This window comes from Chiloscyllium plagiosum, unplaced genomic scaffold (assembly GCF_037043375.1).
Source record: "Chiloscyllium plagiosum isolate Xiang-an unplaced genomic scaffold, Cpla_swu_hap1 HiC_scaffold_2, whole genome shotgun sequence".
Lineage (NCBI taxonomy): Eukaryota > Metazoa > Chordata > Chondrichthyes > Orectolobiformes > Hemiscylliidae > Chiloscyllium > Chiloscyllium plagiosum.
The window spans coordinates 62,015,686-62,027,961 of record NW_028270140.1 but is presented as its reverse complement, the minus strand read 5'-3'; the positions used below and the strand labels follow the sequence as shown (position 1 = coordinate 62,027,961).

Here is a 12,276-nt window from a genome sequence, read left to right as displayed (position 1 = left end):
TTCAGGTATGCAAGGATGGACTTGAATGAAGGTTAAACATGTTGGGACTCTACTCACTGGAATATGGAAGAATGAGAGGTAATCTCATTGAAACGGTGGCCCAGTGGCTCAGTAGTTAGCACTGCTGCCTCACAGCACCAGTGACATGGGTTCGATTCTAGACTGTCTGAATGGAGTCTGCGCATTCACACCACATCTGTGTGGGCACCTTACGGGTGCTCTGGCTTCTTCCCACAGTCTAAAGATGCGCAGGTTTGGTGGATTGGCCATGCTAAATTGCCCATAGTGTCCATGGATGTGCAGGTTAGGTGGATTAGCCATGAGAATTGCAGGGATACAGCGTAGGGGGTGGGATGCTCTTCAGATGGTTGGCATGGACTTGATGGGCTGAATGGCCTATACCCACACTCTAGGGATTCTATGAAACCTATAGGAATCTTAAGGGGCTTGAAGGGATAAATGCTGAGAGGATGTTTCTCTTCTTGGGAGACCTAGGACCAGAGAGTGTTGTCTCAGAATAAAAGGACACCAATTTAAGATTGACTATGTGGAGGAATTTCTTCTTTTACAGGATTAAAAGTCTTTGGAACGCCTTGTCACAGTTGTGGGGCAAAGTTCTTATGTTCATTTAAGGCTGACATGGATAGATTCTTGATCAGAATGAGAATCAAGGATTACAAGGAAATACAGGAAAGTGGGCAAGAGGACTATTGGACCACCCATGACCCTACTGAATGGCAGAGTGGGCCCGAGGGGCCGACAAATCTGCTCATTTTCCTATTTCTTCTGGTCTAATGCTGCCTGACCTGCTGAGTCTTTCTGGCAATTTCCTTTTTTTTTCAGATTTCCAACATCTGTAGTATTTTGTTTTTGGACTTTGTTTTAGATGTTTGCTTAGGTGCCACATTAAGAGATTTGTTATGAAAACCAAGGCATATAGCATTAAAGAAAATCGGTGCCATGTGACTGGAAGGCTAATTGGAGGTAGAAAGCAAAGATTTAGGTTAAGCGCATGAACTTAGATCTTGCAGGCTGTGAATGCTGGTATATCTTATGGCTCTGTATTGAGAATTCAGTTATTTTCTATTCATATCAATCATGTGGTTCTAAGTATAAGAGGAATATAACATTTCCTGATAAGAAATTATGAATTTTGACAAAAATGAAAAAAGAATGCAGAGCCTGGAGTACGGTTTTAACTATACAGCAAAGTGAGATTCTAGAAGACAGATGCAGTTCAATAGCTAGAAATGTGCGGTCATGTTTGTGGGAGAGCACCAGGCTCAAAATTATTTTCAGTGATCATAGAAGACCACGAAATCTAGGGGTGGATCAATATAAGTATTTAAAGTTGCCATGTTGGTAGAAAAATCACATGAGTAATCACCAACAATCATTTGAAATAGACCTTTATTGTTCTTTGAAAAGTCTGTAAAATTGACAATAACTGACAGAGCTCACTAGATGACATATCTGAACACTGCAGAGTTGCAGGGAAATATATACATGTCACTAGATTCAGAAGAGAGCAGAAATATTGGGGACAAGGATGGAGGACAAACTAATGACAACTATAAAAGACTAGAAGATAAAAATGGCTTTTCTGATTAGCGCTTAAAACTATTTTAAAATTATTACCTCATGGATTTTAATTGAAATGTCCGACATGTTCACGGCAAAGATGGCTTCCTGGGCACCTACATACAGCACACCTCGATCTTCACTCAGCAACAATGTTGAATAGTTTGACACACCTCGAGCAGAAAATGTGATCAAAGGCACTTCTGTAAATAATTAAAGTAATTAGTAGTCTTTAAAAAAAAATTCAAAATTAATATCTAATCCAATGTTTGAATGCACTGGAAGACTGGGTGCTGCTTTGGATTATTATACTGGAGTCCATAATGATTTGTGACAAATCTGTTCCTTTTACCATCTGTACATGAAGTAGGTTTGACAAATCTCAGTATAGCCTTAGTCAGTACAAGTTGATTGCTGCACTTTGAAAAAAGAATACAAGAATATTTAAGGTTTGGTGTGGTGTAAATTGTTCTTCAGTGAATTGGATAAATGCTTAGTCTGAGCTTGGGTATTATTCCCTCTTCCTGATCTGGGGAAGTGTTCTGTCATCAAGTACGAATGGCCCTTATCTGGACTGTATTTCAAGTAAATTATTAAAACTCAAATTAACTGAGATTTGATTTTTTTTTTAAATTAAGAAAAGTTAGAAACTGGAGTTTAATGGGCAGTTGATTAACAATTGATAATATTAGCTCGATGCTTTGATGTTTCTGGTATCCCGTATTGTTCAAGTCACACAATCAACCAATTTCTCAGGTTACATTAAAGGGGAAGGTAATGTCCGAGTGGTATTAGCACTTAACTGTTATTACAGAGCCCAGGTAATGTTCAGAGGTCATGGGGGATTGAAATTCTGCCACTGTAGACATGGACTAGCATATATTTGACTCCAGACCCACAAGCAATGATCGACTCTTAACTGCCCTCTAGACAATAGTAATGTCTTCATCGTGGCTTAATAATAATAAAAAAATCACAGTCTTTGGCATTATTGAGAATCGGTTTCTGATGTGCAACAATGCTGAATGGCAAATCAATTTGTTCATTTATTCTTATACCCAAGAAACTATTAACATCAGACCTACAGAATTTCAGGCTTTGATTTATTGTTCTTCATGCAGTTCATAAGCGTTTAGCAAAATTAATTTACAGTTTAAAATGTGATTATTTTAATTAAACTGCCTGTCACAGACAAAGATCCTAGCTACTCTTGACTTTTTAAAATTTTCTTCAGTTTTGCAAGAGGAAAGGTACTGGCGCAGCAGAGAATATAGCCACCTCTGATAACGTTACACTAACTGCAATCACAACAATTTTCATTACTTGACACCTACAAATAAAAATTACATCCTCCAATACTAAACAATTTCTTGGTAACCTTCAATTCATGAGTTCACAGTCTAAATGAAAGCTCTCTCAGTGTTCAACAACATTGCACATACAAACAGTTCATTGCACATAGCACCGACTGAGCTTCACTGCATTGTACCTATATAGAACATAAAACAGTACATCACACTGCATGTCCTTCAGCCCATGATGTTGTGCTGAGTATTTATCTTAATCTAAGACCAACCTAACTTACACACCCCTCAATTTACTGCTGTCCATGTGCTTGTCCAGCAGTCACTTAAATGTCCCTCATGTCTCTGACTCCACTACTACCGCTGGCAATGCATTCCACGCACCCACCATTCTCTGCATAAACCACCTACCTCTGACATCTCCCTATTCCTTCCTCCAATCACCTTAAAATTATGACCCCTCGTGACAGCCATTTCTGCCCTGGAGGAAAGTCTCGGACTATCTACTCTATCTATGCCTCTCATTACCTTGTACACCTCTCTTCCTCCTTCTTTCCAGTGTGAAAAGCCCCAGCTCACTCAACCTCTCTTCATAAGACAAGCCCTCCAATCCAGGCAGTATCCTGGTAAATTTCCTCTGCACCCTCTCTAAAGCATCGATATCCTTCCTATAATGAGGCAACCAGAATTGGACACAATATTTCAAGTCTGATCAAAACAGAGTTTTACAGAGTTGCAGCAAAATCTCGTGGCTCTTAAACTTAATCCTCTATTAATGAAAGCCAAAACACCATACGGCTTCTTAACAACCCTATCAACTTGGGTGGCAACTTTAAGAGATCTATGTACGTGGACCCCAAGATTCTGCTGTTCCTCCACACTTCTAAGAATCCTATCTTAACTCTGTATTCAGCATTTAAAATAGACCTTCCAAAATGAATCGCTTCATACTTATCCAGGTTGAACTCCATCTGCCACTTTTCAGCCCAGCTCTGCATCCTGTCAATGTCTTGTTGTGGTCTGCAACAGCCCTCAACACTGACCTTTTTAGCCATCGTCAAACTTACTAACCCACCCTTCCTCTTCTTCATCCAAGTCATTTATAAAAATTACAAAGAGCAGAGGCCCAAGAACAGATCCCTACAGGACACCACTGGTCACCGACCTCCAATGGAATACTTTCCATCCACTGCAACTCGGTGACTTCTTTCAGCCAGCTAATTCTGTATCCACATTCTCGTTATCCCATACCTCCCAACTTTCTGAATGAGCCTATCATGGCGAACTTTATCGAATGCCTTGCTGAAATCCATATACACCATATCCACTGCTCAACTTTTGGCAACCTGTCTGGTCATATCCTCAAAGAACTCAGTAAGGCTTGTGAGGCATGACCGGCTCCTTACAAAGCCATACTAGGTTTTCCCAAATAGTCAAACTCTATCTCTCAGAATCCCTCCCATACTTTGCTTACCACAGATGTAAGACTGACTGGTCTGTAATTCCCATGGATTTCCCTATTCCTTTTCTTGAATAGATGAAAAACAAACATCCTCCTCCCTCCAATCATCTGGTACTACTCCTGTGGGGAGTGAGGATGCAAAAATCATCACCAGAGGTGCAACAATCTCATTCCCGGTTCCCATAGTAACCCTGGATATATCTGGTCCAGCTCTGGGGTGTTACCTATCTTGATGCTTCCCAGAATTTCCAGCACATCCACTTTCTTAATATCAATCTTGATTTGGATGAGCCAGTATTGAACTGTGGTGGACAAAGTTAAAAGTCACACAACACCAGGTTGTACTCCAACAGGTTTATTTGAAAGCACTAGCTTTCAGAGCACTGCTCCTTCATCAGGTGGTTGTGGAGCAGGATCATAAGACAGAATTTATAGCAAAAGATCTTAGTGTCATGCAACTGAAATGATATATTGAACAAACTTTGATTGCTGTTAAGTCTTTCATCGTTTAGAATGGATTGCAGGTTTTGGGTCTTTAATATGTAAATCCCAGAACTACTTTCAAGTCACATTCTAGAGATAACTTAAGAATTTATAAAATTAGGTGACATCTCAACTCAGACAATGCATTAAAGGTGTGAGGTTAGAGTCTGTCTGCATCCCAATCTTGAATCAGACTGGTTCTATTTCCAAAGTAGGAATTTATAAAATATTACATCGATTGCCTGTCTGCCATGCATATGTGAGAGAGAAAGAGAGAGAGAGCGCGAGAGAGCGAGCGAGAGAGAGAGAGAGAGAGAGAGAGAGAGCGAGAGAACGTGTGAATGAGAGCGAGAGCAAGAGAACGTGTGAATGAGTGTGAGAGAGAGCGCAAGAGAGAGCATGAATGAGAGTGAGAGAGAGTGAATGCAAAGAGAAAATGAGGTCTGCAGATGCTGGATCTTGTCACTAGAAGGCCACTCCCGGGTTGTATGCTAACCTCTCCTAAGTTTATTGGCAATCTAGAGCAGGGTACAGATAGGACAAGGTAATTAACCAAATGGAGATAGCAATGAATAGTAGAATCAGGATCTCAGAAGAGATTACAAATGTGGCAGGGAGGTCACATCAGCAATGACCTGTTGAAGAGTTTATGCTCGAAACATCAACTCTCCTGCTCCTTGGATGCTGCCTGACCAGCTGTGTTTTTCCAGCACTGCACTCTTTGACCCACTGGTCTTGCAGCAGACACAGAGAAATTCGTCAAACGAATGAGAATCCAAGAATTCTCCCAAGATGTCAGCAGTGATCCCAATCAGCTAAACGACAATCCAGAACAGTCATCAGAGACATCTGTAGTGGAGCAACCAAAGGAGTCGTTGATTTGGACTCCTCTATAGGGTTGCTGCTCTGGGCTTGACATTTATGCTCAAACCGTCAAGAAATGTGTAAATGCCAGATTCATCAGCCACACCCACAGGTAGAGCAAAACATCACCTGATCACAACGCAATGTCATCCATGCTCTCAAAACCAATTGCAGAATGGTCATGAACCTGGCAAATAAAGGAGGAGCCATTGTTATTCAGAATAGAACAGAACCACAAGGAAGTGTACTGACAACTGAATAACCAGGAACACTACAGGCAACTACCGGCTGATCCGACCAAAGAACACACCCGTGAACTAAACACTTTGATCATATTCTTCCTCTGGACCAATGGCAAGGAGTCACTGAAACAACTACACACACAGTAACATTAACGAATTTCATCCCACCATCAAACTCACTATGGACTTTAGTAACTGTCTCGTTCTTGGACACATGCATCTCTGTCAAGGACAGGCATCTCAGTACCTCACTCTACCGTAAACCTATGGCTACTGTCACGATGCTGCACTTTTTATAGATTAGATTAGATTAGATTACTTACAGTGTGGAAACAGGCCTTTCGGCCAAACAAGTCCGCACCGACCCTCCGAAGAGCAACCCACCCAGACTCATTCTCCTACATTTACCCCTTCACCTAACACTACAAGCAATTTAGCATGGCCAATCCGCCTAACCTGCACATCTTTGGATTGTGGGAGGAAATCCATGCAGACATGGGGAGAATGTGCAAACTCCACACACACAGTTGCCTGAGATGGGAATTGAACCCGGGTCTCTGACGCTGTGAGGCAGCAGTGGTAACCACTGTGCCACCATGCCAGCTTCCACCCTAAACATATTAAAACAGCCAAGCCCTCTGGACAAGCCCTCTACATACAAAGGATCTGTTCAGATGAGGAACAACGCAATGGACACCTGAAGGTGCTCAAGTATGCCCTCATAAGAACTGGGTATGATGTTCAACTTGTCAATCGCCAGATCCGACATGCCACACGAGAAACTGTAATGACATCCTCAAGAGAGGCACTGGATGCAACCAATAGGGTACCTTCGATGTCCAGTACTTCCCGGGAGCGGAGAAACTACACCATGTTCTTCGCAGTCTGCAATACATTATCAATGAGAATGAGCACTTCCCTTCGCCTTTAAACAACCGCCAAATCTTAAACAGATCATTGTTCACAGCAAACTACCCAGCTTTCAGGACAACATGGACCACAACACCATACAACCCTGCCATGGCAGCCACTGCAAGATGCGTCAGAGTGTCGATATGGTTACCACCATTACACATGAGGACACCACCCACCGTGAACATGGCAGGTAATCGTGTGACTGGGCCAACGTTGTCTATCTCATACGCTGCAGGCAAGGATGCGCCAAGGCATGGTACATTGGAGAGACTGAGCAGAGGCTATGGCAACGGATGAGTGGACACTGCGCAACAAACACCAGATAGGGATATTCCCTCCTAGTCAGGGATTACTTCAGTGGGACATTCCGCCAAGGATCTTCAGGTGTCCAACCTCCAAGGTGGAATTCAGGATATGCAACAACATAGAATGGCCAAGCAGAGGCTGGTTCAGTACCTAAGAGGATGGCCTCAACCAGGACCTTGGGTTCAACACACACACATCCTCTGTCATAGAGACACACACATCTACCCTCCACACTCACACCCTCTCTCAGGCTTATACTCCATCACACTCAGTTTACCAAGTTTGCGCACACACTCTCACGCGCACTCACATGCAAACATTCATATGCAGTGTGTGATTAATATTAACTTAATATCAATCCATTAAAGCCTATTAACCTGGTCCACTGTGTTTTTTTCGGTACACCACTGGTAACTGGACTCCAGGATGAACATTTCCTATCAACCACCACCCTCCTCTGTCTTCTTTCAGCAAGCCAATTACTGATCCAAACTGCTATATCTCCCACAATCCCATTCCTCCGCATTTTGTACAATAGCCTACTGTGGGGAACCTTATCGAATACCTTGCTGAAATCCATATACACCACATCAACCGGTTTACTTTCATCTACCAGTTTGGTCACCTTCTCAAAGAACTCAATAAGGTTTGTGAGGCATGACCTACCCTTCACAAAACCGTGCTGACTATCCCTAATCAAATTATTCTTTTCAAATGATTATAAATCCCATCTCTTATAACCTTTTCCAACACTTTACCAACAACTGAAGTGAGGCTCTTTGGTCTGTAATTACCAGGATTATCTCACCTCCCTGCAGGTGCTTCAAGACACAGGCTCACAGTTAGCGCTCTTCTCACCACCAGCCAAGTGACATCTTAGTGCTTGTTGCAAAGTTCTGGTCATGAGGCATTCTAAATGACTTTGACAGTCTGCTCAGGGAATCATGCCATAGGATCCACCCTCTCCTTTCCCCACAGGTTCTCAACAATACTACATGCTGACCACTTTCTGATGGACTTGTGGTCAAAGATGTTTTTCTTTGTAAATTTCTCCATGAAGGATAGGTGATATAGAATGGTCAAACTACTTGGAGAGTTCCGCGGCAACAAGAGCAGTCCCATCCTTCACAACACCAAGGACGGGTGGAACCTCAGTGTGTAGTGAGACTTCGTGTTTACACACAGTCTATGCACAGCTTCATGCAATCACACACAAAGGTTGCCATCATCTTTAGATTTAGCCATCCAACAGAAGGCGTATCGATCACCTAGATCTTTGCGTTGAACTGCTGCTACTCATCGTGTTGCACTCAGAGCAGTACTGTCAATGTCATAGCCCAGGGACTCCGCACTATGATAGTGGTATGATGTTCAGATCTGTCTGCTGGGGTTGTCCATGAGGGTCCAGATGCTCCACGTGCACTGGACACATTGTAAGGACACACAGGCACACACCCTATTTCCCTGCCCCACCTCCAAGATATTTTAATAGCCTGCGACTGGCTCGTTTGAGTTGAAGCAAAGAGGGTCTTCCATATTGGTAAGCTCCTTTATTTCAAAGTCAATTTCTGCTACAGTGTCATGATCCAAAATCTGGCCAGCCTTTTCCCCACTATATTCTCGCCATCTCTGCACCAGTTTTATTAGTTGTTGGTTTAGCTCTTCCTCTCTGTTGTTGTCTTAAGAGTCAGAGATGTACAGCACAGAAACAGACCCTTCGGTCCAACTTGTCCATGCCGACCAGATACCCCAACCCAAACTAGCCCAGCACCTGGCCCATATCCCTCCAAACCCTTCCTATTCATATACACATCCAATTGTCTTTTAAATGCTGCAATCGTACTGGCCTCCACCACTTCCTCTGGCAGCTCATTCCATACACGTACCACCCTCTGCGTGAAAAAGGCACCTCTCAGGTCTCTTTTATATCTTTGCCCTCTCACCCTAAAACTATGCCCTCTAATTCTGGACTTCCTCACCCCAGGGAAAAGACTTTGCCTATTTATCCTATCCATGCCCCTCAATTTTGTAAACCTCTATAAGGCCACCCCTTAGCTTCCGATGCTCCAGGAAAAACAGCCCCAGCCTATTTAACGTCGAAGATGTAGGTTTGCTAGCTTGTCACTTTTGCACAATTTTTTTTTATTATTGTAAAGCAGCAGTTTTTGCATGTGTATTTGTGGCAATTTTTAACCCATTTCACACAAAAATTCTAAACAAAATGCAGATCACAATGGACTACTAACAGACTACCCAACAGTAGAATTCCTATTTTGGAAGTGACTCTCTGAAGCTCAACTTTAGACATTACCTGCTCCACACATTATCATACAAGTTATAGAATCATAGTCATACAGCACAGAAACAGACTATTCGGTTCAACCAGTTTATGCTGACCATAATCCCAAACTAATTTAAAAGTCCCTCCCAATCTATTTGACCCCCCCCCCCCCACCCTGTACAACTCTGACATAGCAGTATTCCTTCAATTCTGACCTCAAACCTCATAATATTTAATCGCTAACACTAGATCATGATTCAATATTAGACATTTAAAATTAATTAATTATGTAATTGCAAATTTCTGTTCTCTAAATTTTTCTAAGAATCTCCCTCAGAAAAATTTCCAAGTATGTTAAGCAGTGCAGTGACTGATATTATTATAGAGATTCTCTGCAACTATCCAAGTAACAATAATCATATGGTAGCTTAAATATTTCATAAACTAAACCAATTTGAGGAAGCTAGTTTTTCAGTATTTAACAAATATGTTTTCAAAGGTTGTATGGTGTGATATACATGATATTGTATTTCTTGCAGTCAAGATACATACACATGATGAGCCCACACAATTCACAGCCAGCCTTTTGGAAGGATCACCAAATGTAGAAAAATGTGAAAGATGAAATCGTCATTGTCTACAGGAATAGTGCGAGAAGACTGGAGGATAGCAAATGTGGTTCCCCTGTTCAAGAAGAGGAGTAGAGATAATCCTGGTAATTATAGACCAGTGAGCCTCACTTCAGTTGTTGGTAAAGTGTTGGAAAAGGTTGTAAGAGATGGGATTTATAATCATTTGAAAAGAATAATTTGATTAGGGATAGTCAGCACGGTTTTGTGAAGGGTAGGTCGTGCCTCACAAACCTTATTGAGTTCTTTGAGAAGGTGACCAAACCAGTAGATGAAAGTAAACCGGCTGATGTGGTGTATATGGATTTCAGCAAGGTATTCGATAAGGTTCCCCACAGTAGGCTATTGTACAAAATGCGGAGGAATGGGATTGTGGGAGATATAGCAGTTTGGATCAGTAATTGGCTTGCTGAAAGAAGACAGAGGAGGGTGGTGGTTGATAGGAAATGTTCATCCTGGAGTCCAGTTACCAGTGGTGTACCGCAAGGGTCGGTGTTGGGTCCACTGCTGTTCGTCATTTTTATAAACTACCTGGATGAGGGCATAGAAGTGTGGGTTAGTAAATTTGCAGACGACACTAAGGTCGGTGGAGTTGTGGATAGTGACGAATAATGTAGTAGATTACAGAGAGACATAAAGAGGCTGCAGAGCTGGGCTGAGAGGTGGCAAATGGAGTTTAATGTGGACAAGTGTGAGGTGATTCACTTTTGTTGGAGTAACCGGAATGCAAAGTACTGGGCTAATGGTAAGATTCTTGGTAGTGTAGATGAGCAGAGAGATCTCTGTGTCCATGAAAGATCCTTGAAAGTTGCCACCCAGGTTGATAGAGTCGTTAAGAAGGCATACAGTGTTTTAGCTTTTATTAACAGAGTGATCGAGTTCCGGAACCATGAGGTTATGCTACAGCTGTACAAAACTCTCGTGCGGCTGCACTTGGAGTGTTGTGTACAGTTGTGGTCACTGCATTATAAGAAGGATGTGGAAGCTTTGGAAAGGGTGCAGAGGAGATTTACTAGAATGTTGCCTGGTATGGAGGAGGGAAGGTGTTACGAGGAAAGGCTGAGGGACTTGAGGTTGTTTTTGTTAGAAGAAGGTTGAGAGGTGACTTAATAGAGACATATAAGATAATCAGAGGGTTAGATAGGGTGGACAGGGAGAGCCTTTTTCCAAGTATGGTGACGGCGAGCATGAGGGGGCATAGCTTTAAATTGAGGGGTGATAGATATAGGACAGATGTCAGAGGTAGTTTCTTTACTCAGAGAGCAGTAAGGGTATGAAAGCTTTGCCTGCAACAGTAGTAGATTCACCAACTTTAAGTACATTTAAGTTGTCATTGGACAAGCATATGGACGTACATGGAATAGTGTAGGTTAGATGGGCTTCAGATTGGTATGACAGGTCGGCGCAACATTGAGTGCCGAAGGGCCTGTACTGCGCTGTAATGTTCGATGTTCTATGTTCTATGATAGTCAAGTTATATTGTATGATGAATTAAAATATTGCCAATACAGTAGATGGGATGTAGGTTAATTTCACTCATATGCAGCACAGATGCAGAAGTCAATTGAAATAAGTCAGGCATTTACTATAGCGAGTACAGTGATGTGTGACACTGTAAGCTTTAGTGGAAGACAGGTAGTCAGTGCACCTCCGCACTGTGATGTGATTCAGTTTGCAGTGTTCCAAATTCAATCCTTTACAAACCAGAGAATTGTTGTAATACAGAATGCCATGTGACCATCGCTCCTGCATCAGCTCTCTAAATGAACAATTCACCAGTCATTCCTTCATCATAGAATCACAGAATCCCTACAGTCTGGAAGCAGGCCATTCAGCCCATCAAGTAGATTTAAATTTAGATTAGATTACAGTGTGGAAACTGTAATCTAATCTAAGTAGTCAGCACTTCTAAGAGCATCCCTCCTTTACCCCTGTAACTCTTCATTTCCCATGGTTAATCTGCCTAGCCTGCACAATCCTGGTCACTACAGGGCAATATAGTAAGGCCAGTTCACCTAATCTGCATATCTTTGTTCTGTGGGAGGAAACTGGAGGCACCCGAAGGAAACCCACGCAGACATGGGGAGAAAGTGCAAACTCCACGCAGACAGTCGCCAGAGACTGGAATCAAACCGGATTCCTGGTGCTGTGGGCAGCAGTGCTAACCACTGAGCCACCATGCCAGCTCTAAAAATCCTTCTACCTAAAA

At 42.3% G+C, this 12,276-nt stretch overlaps 1 protein-coding gene across 11 annotated transcripts in view; it reads right to left on the bottom strand.

Moving 5' to 3' along the window:
• LOC122561773 (semaphorin-4D-like) overlaps positions 1-12,276 on the bottom strand; it is a 269,699-nt gene that overhangs the window by 115,168 nt on the left and 142,255 nt on the right. For all 11 annotated transcript variants that reach the window (XM_043713910.2, XM_087997181.1, XM_087997186.1 and 8 more), the window contains one exon: positions 1,639-1,784. In XM_043713910.2, the coding sequence (XP_043569845.1) occupies positions 1,639-1,784 (146 nt within the window). The remainder of the gene's footprint in view (positions 1-1,638; positions 1,785-12,276) is intronic.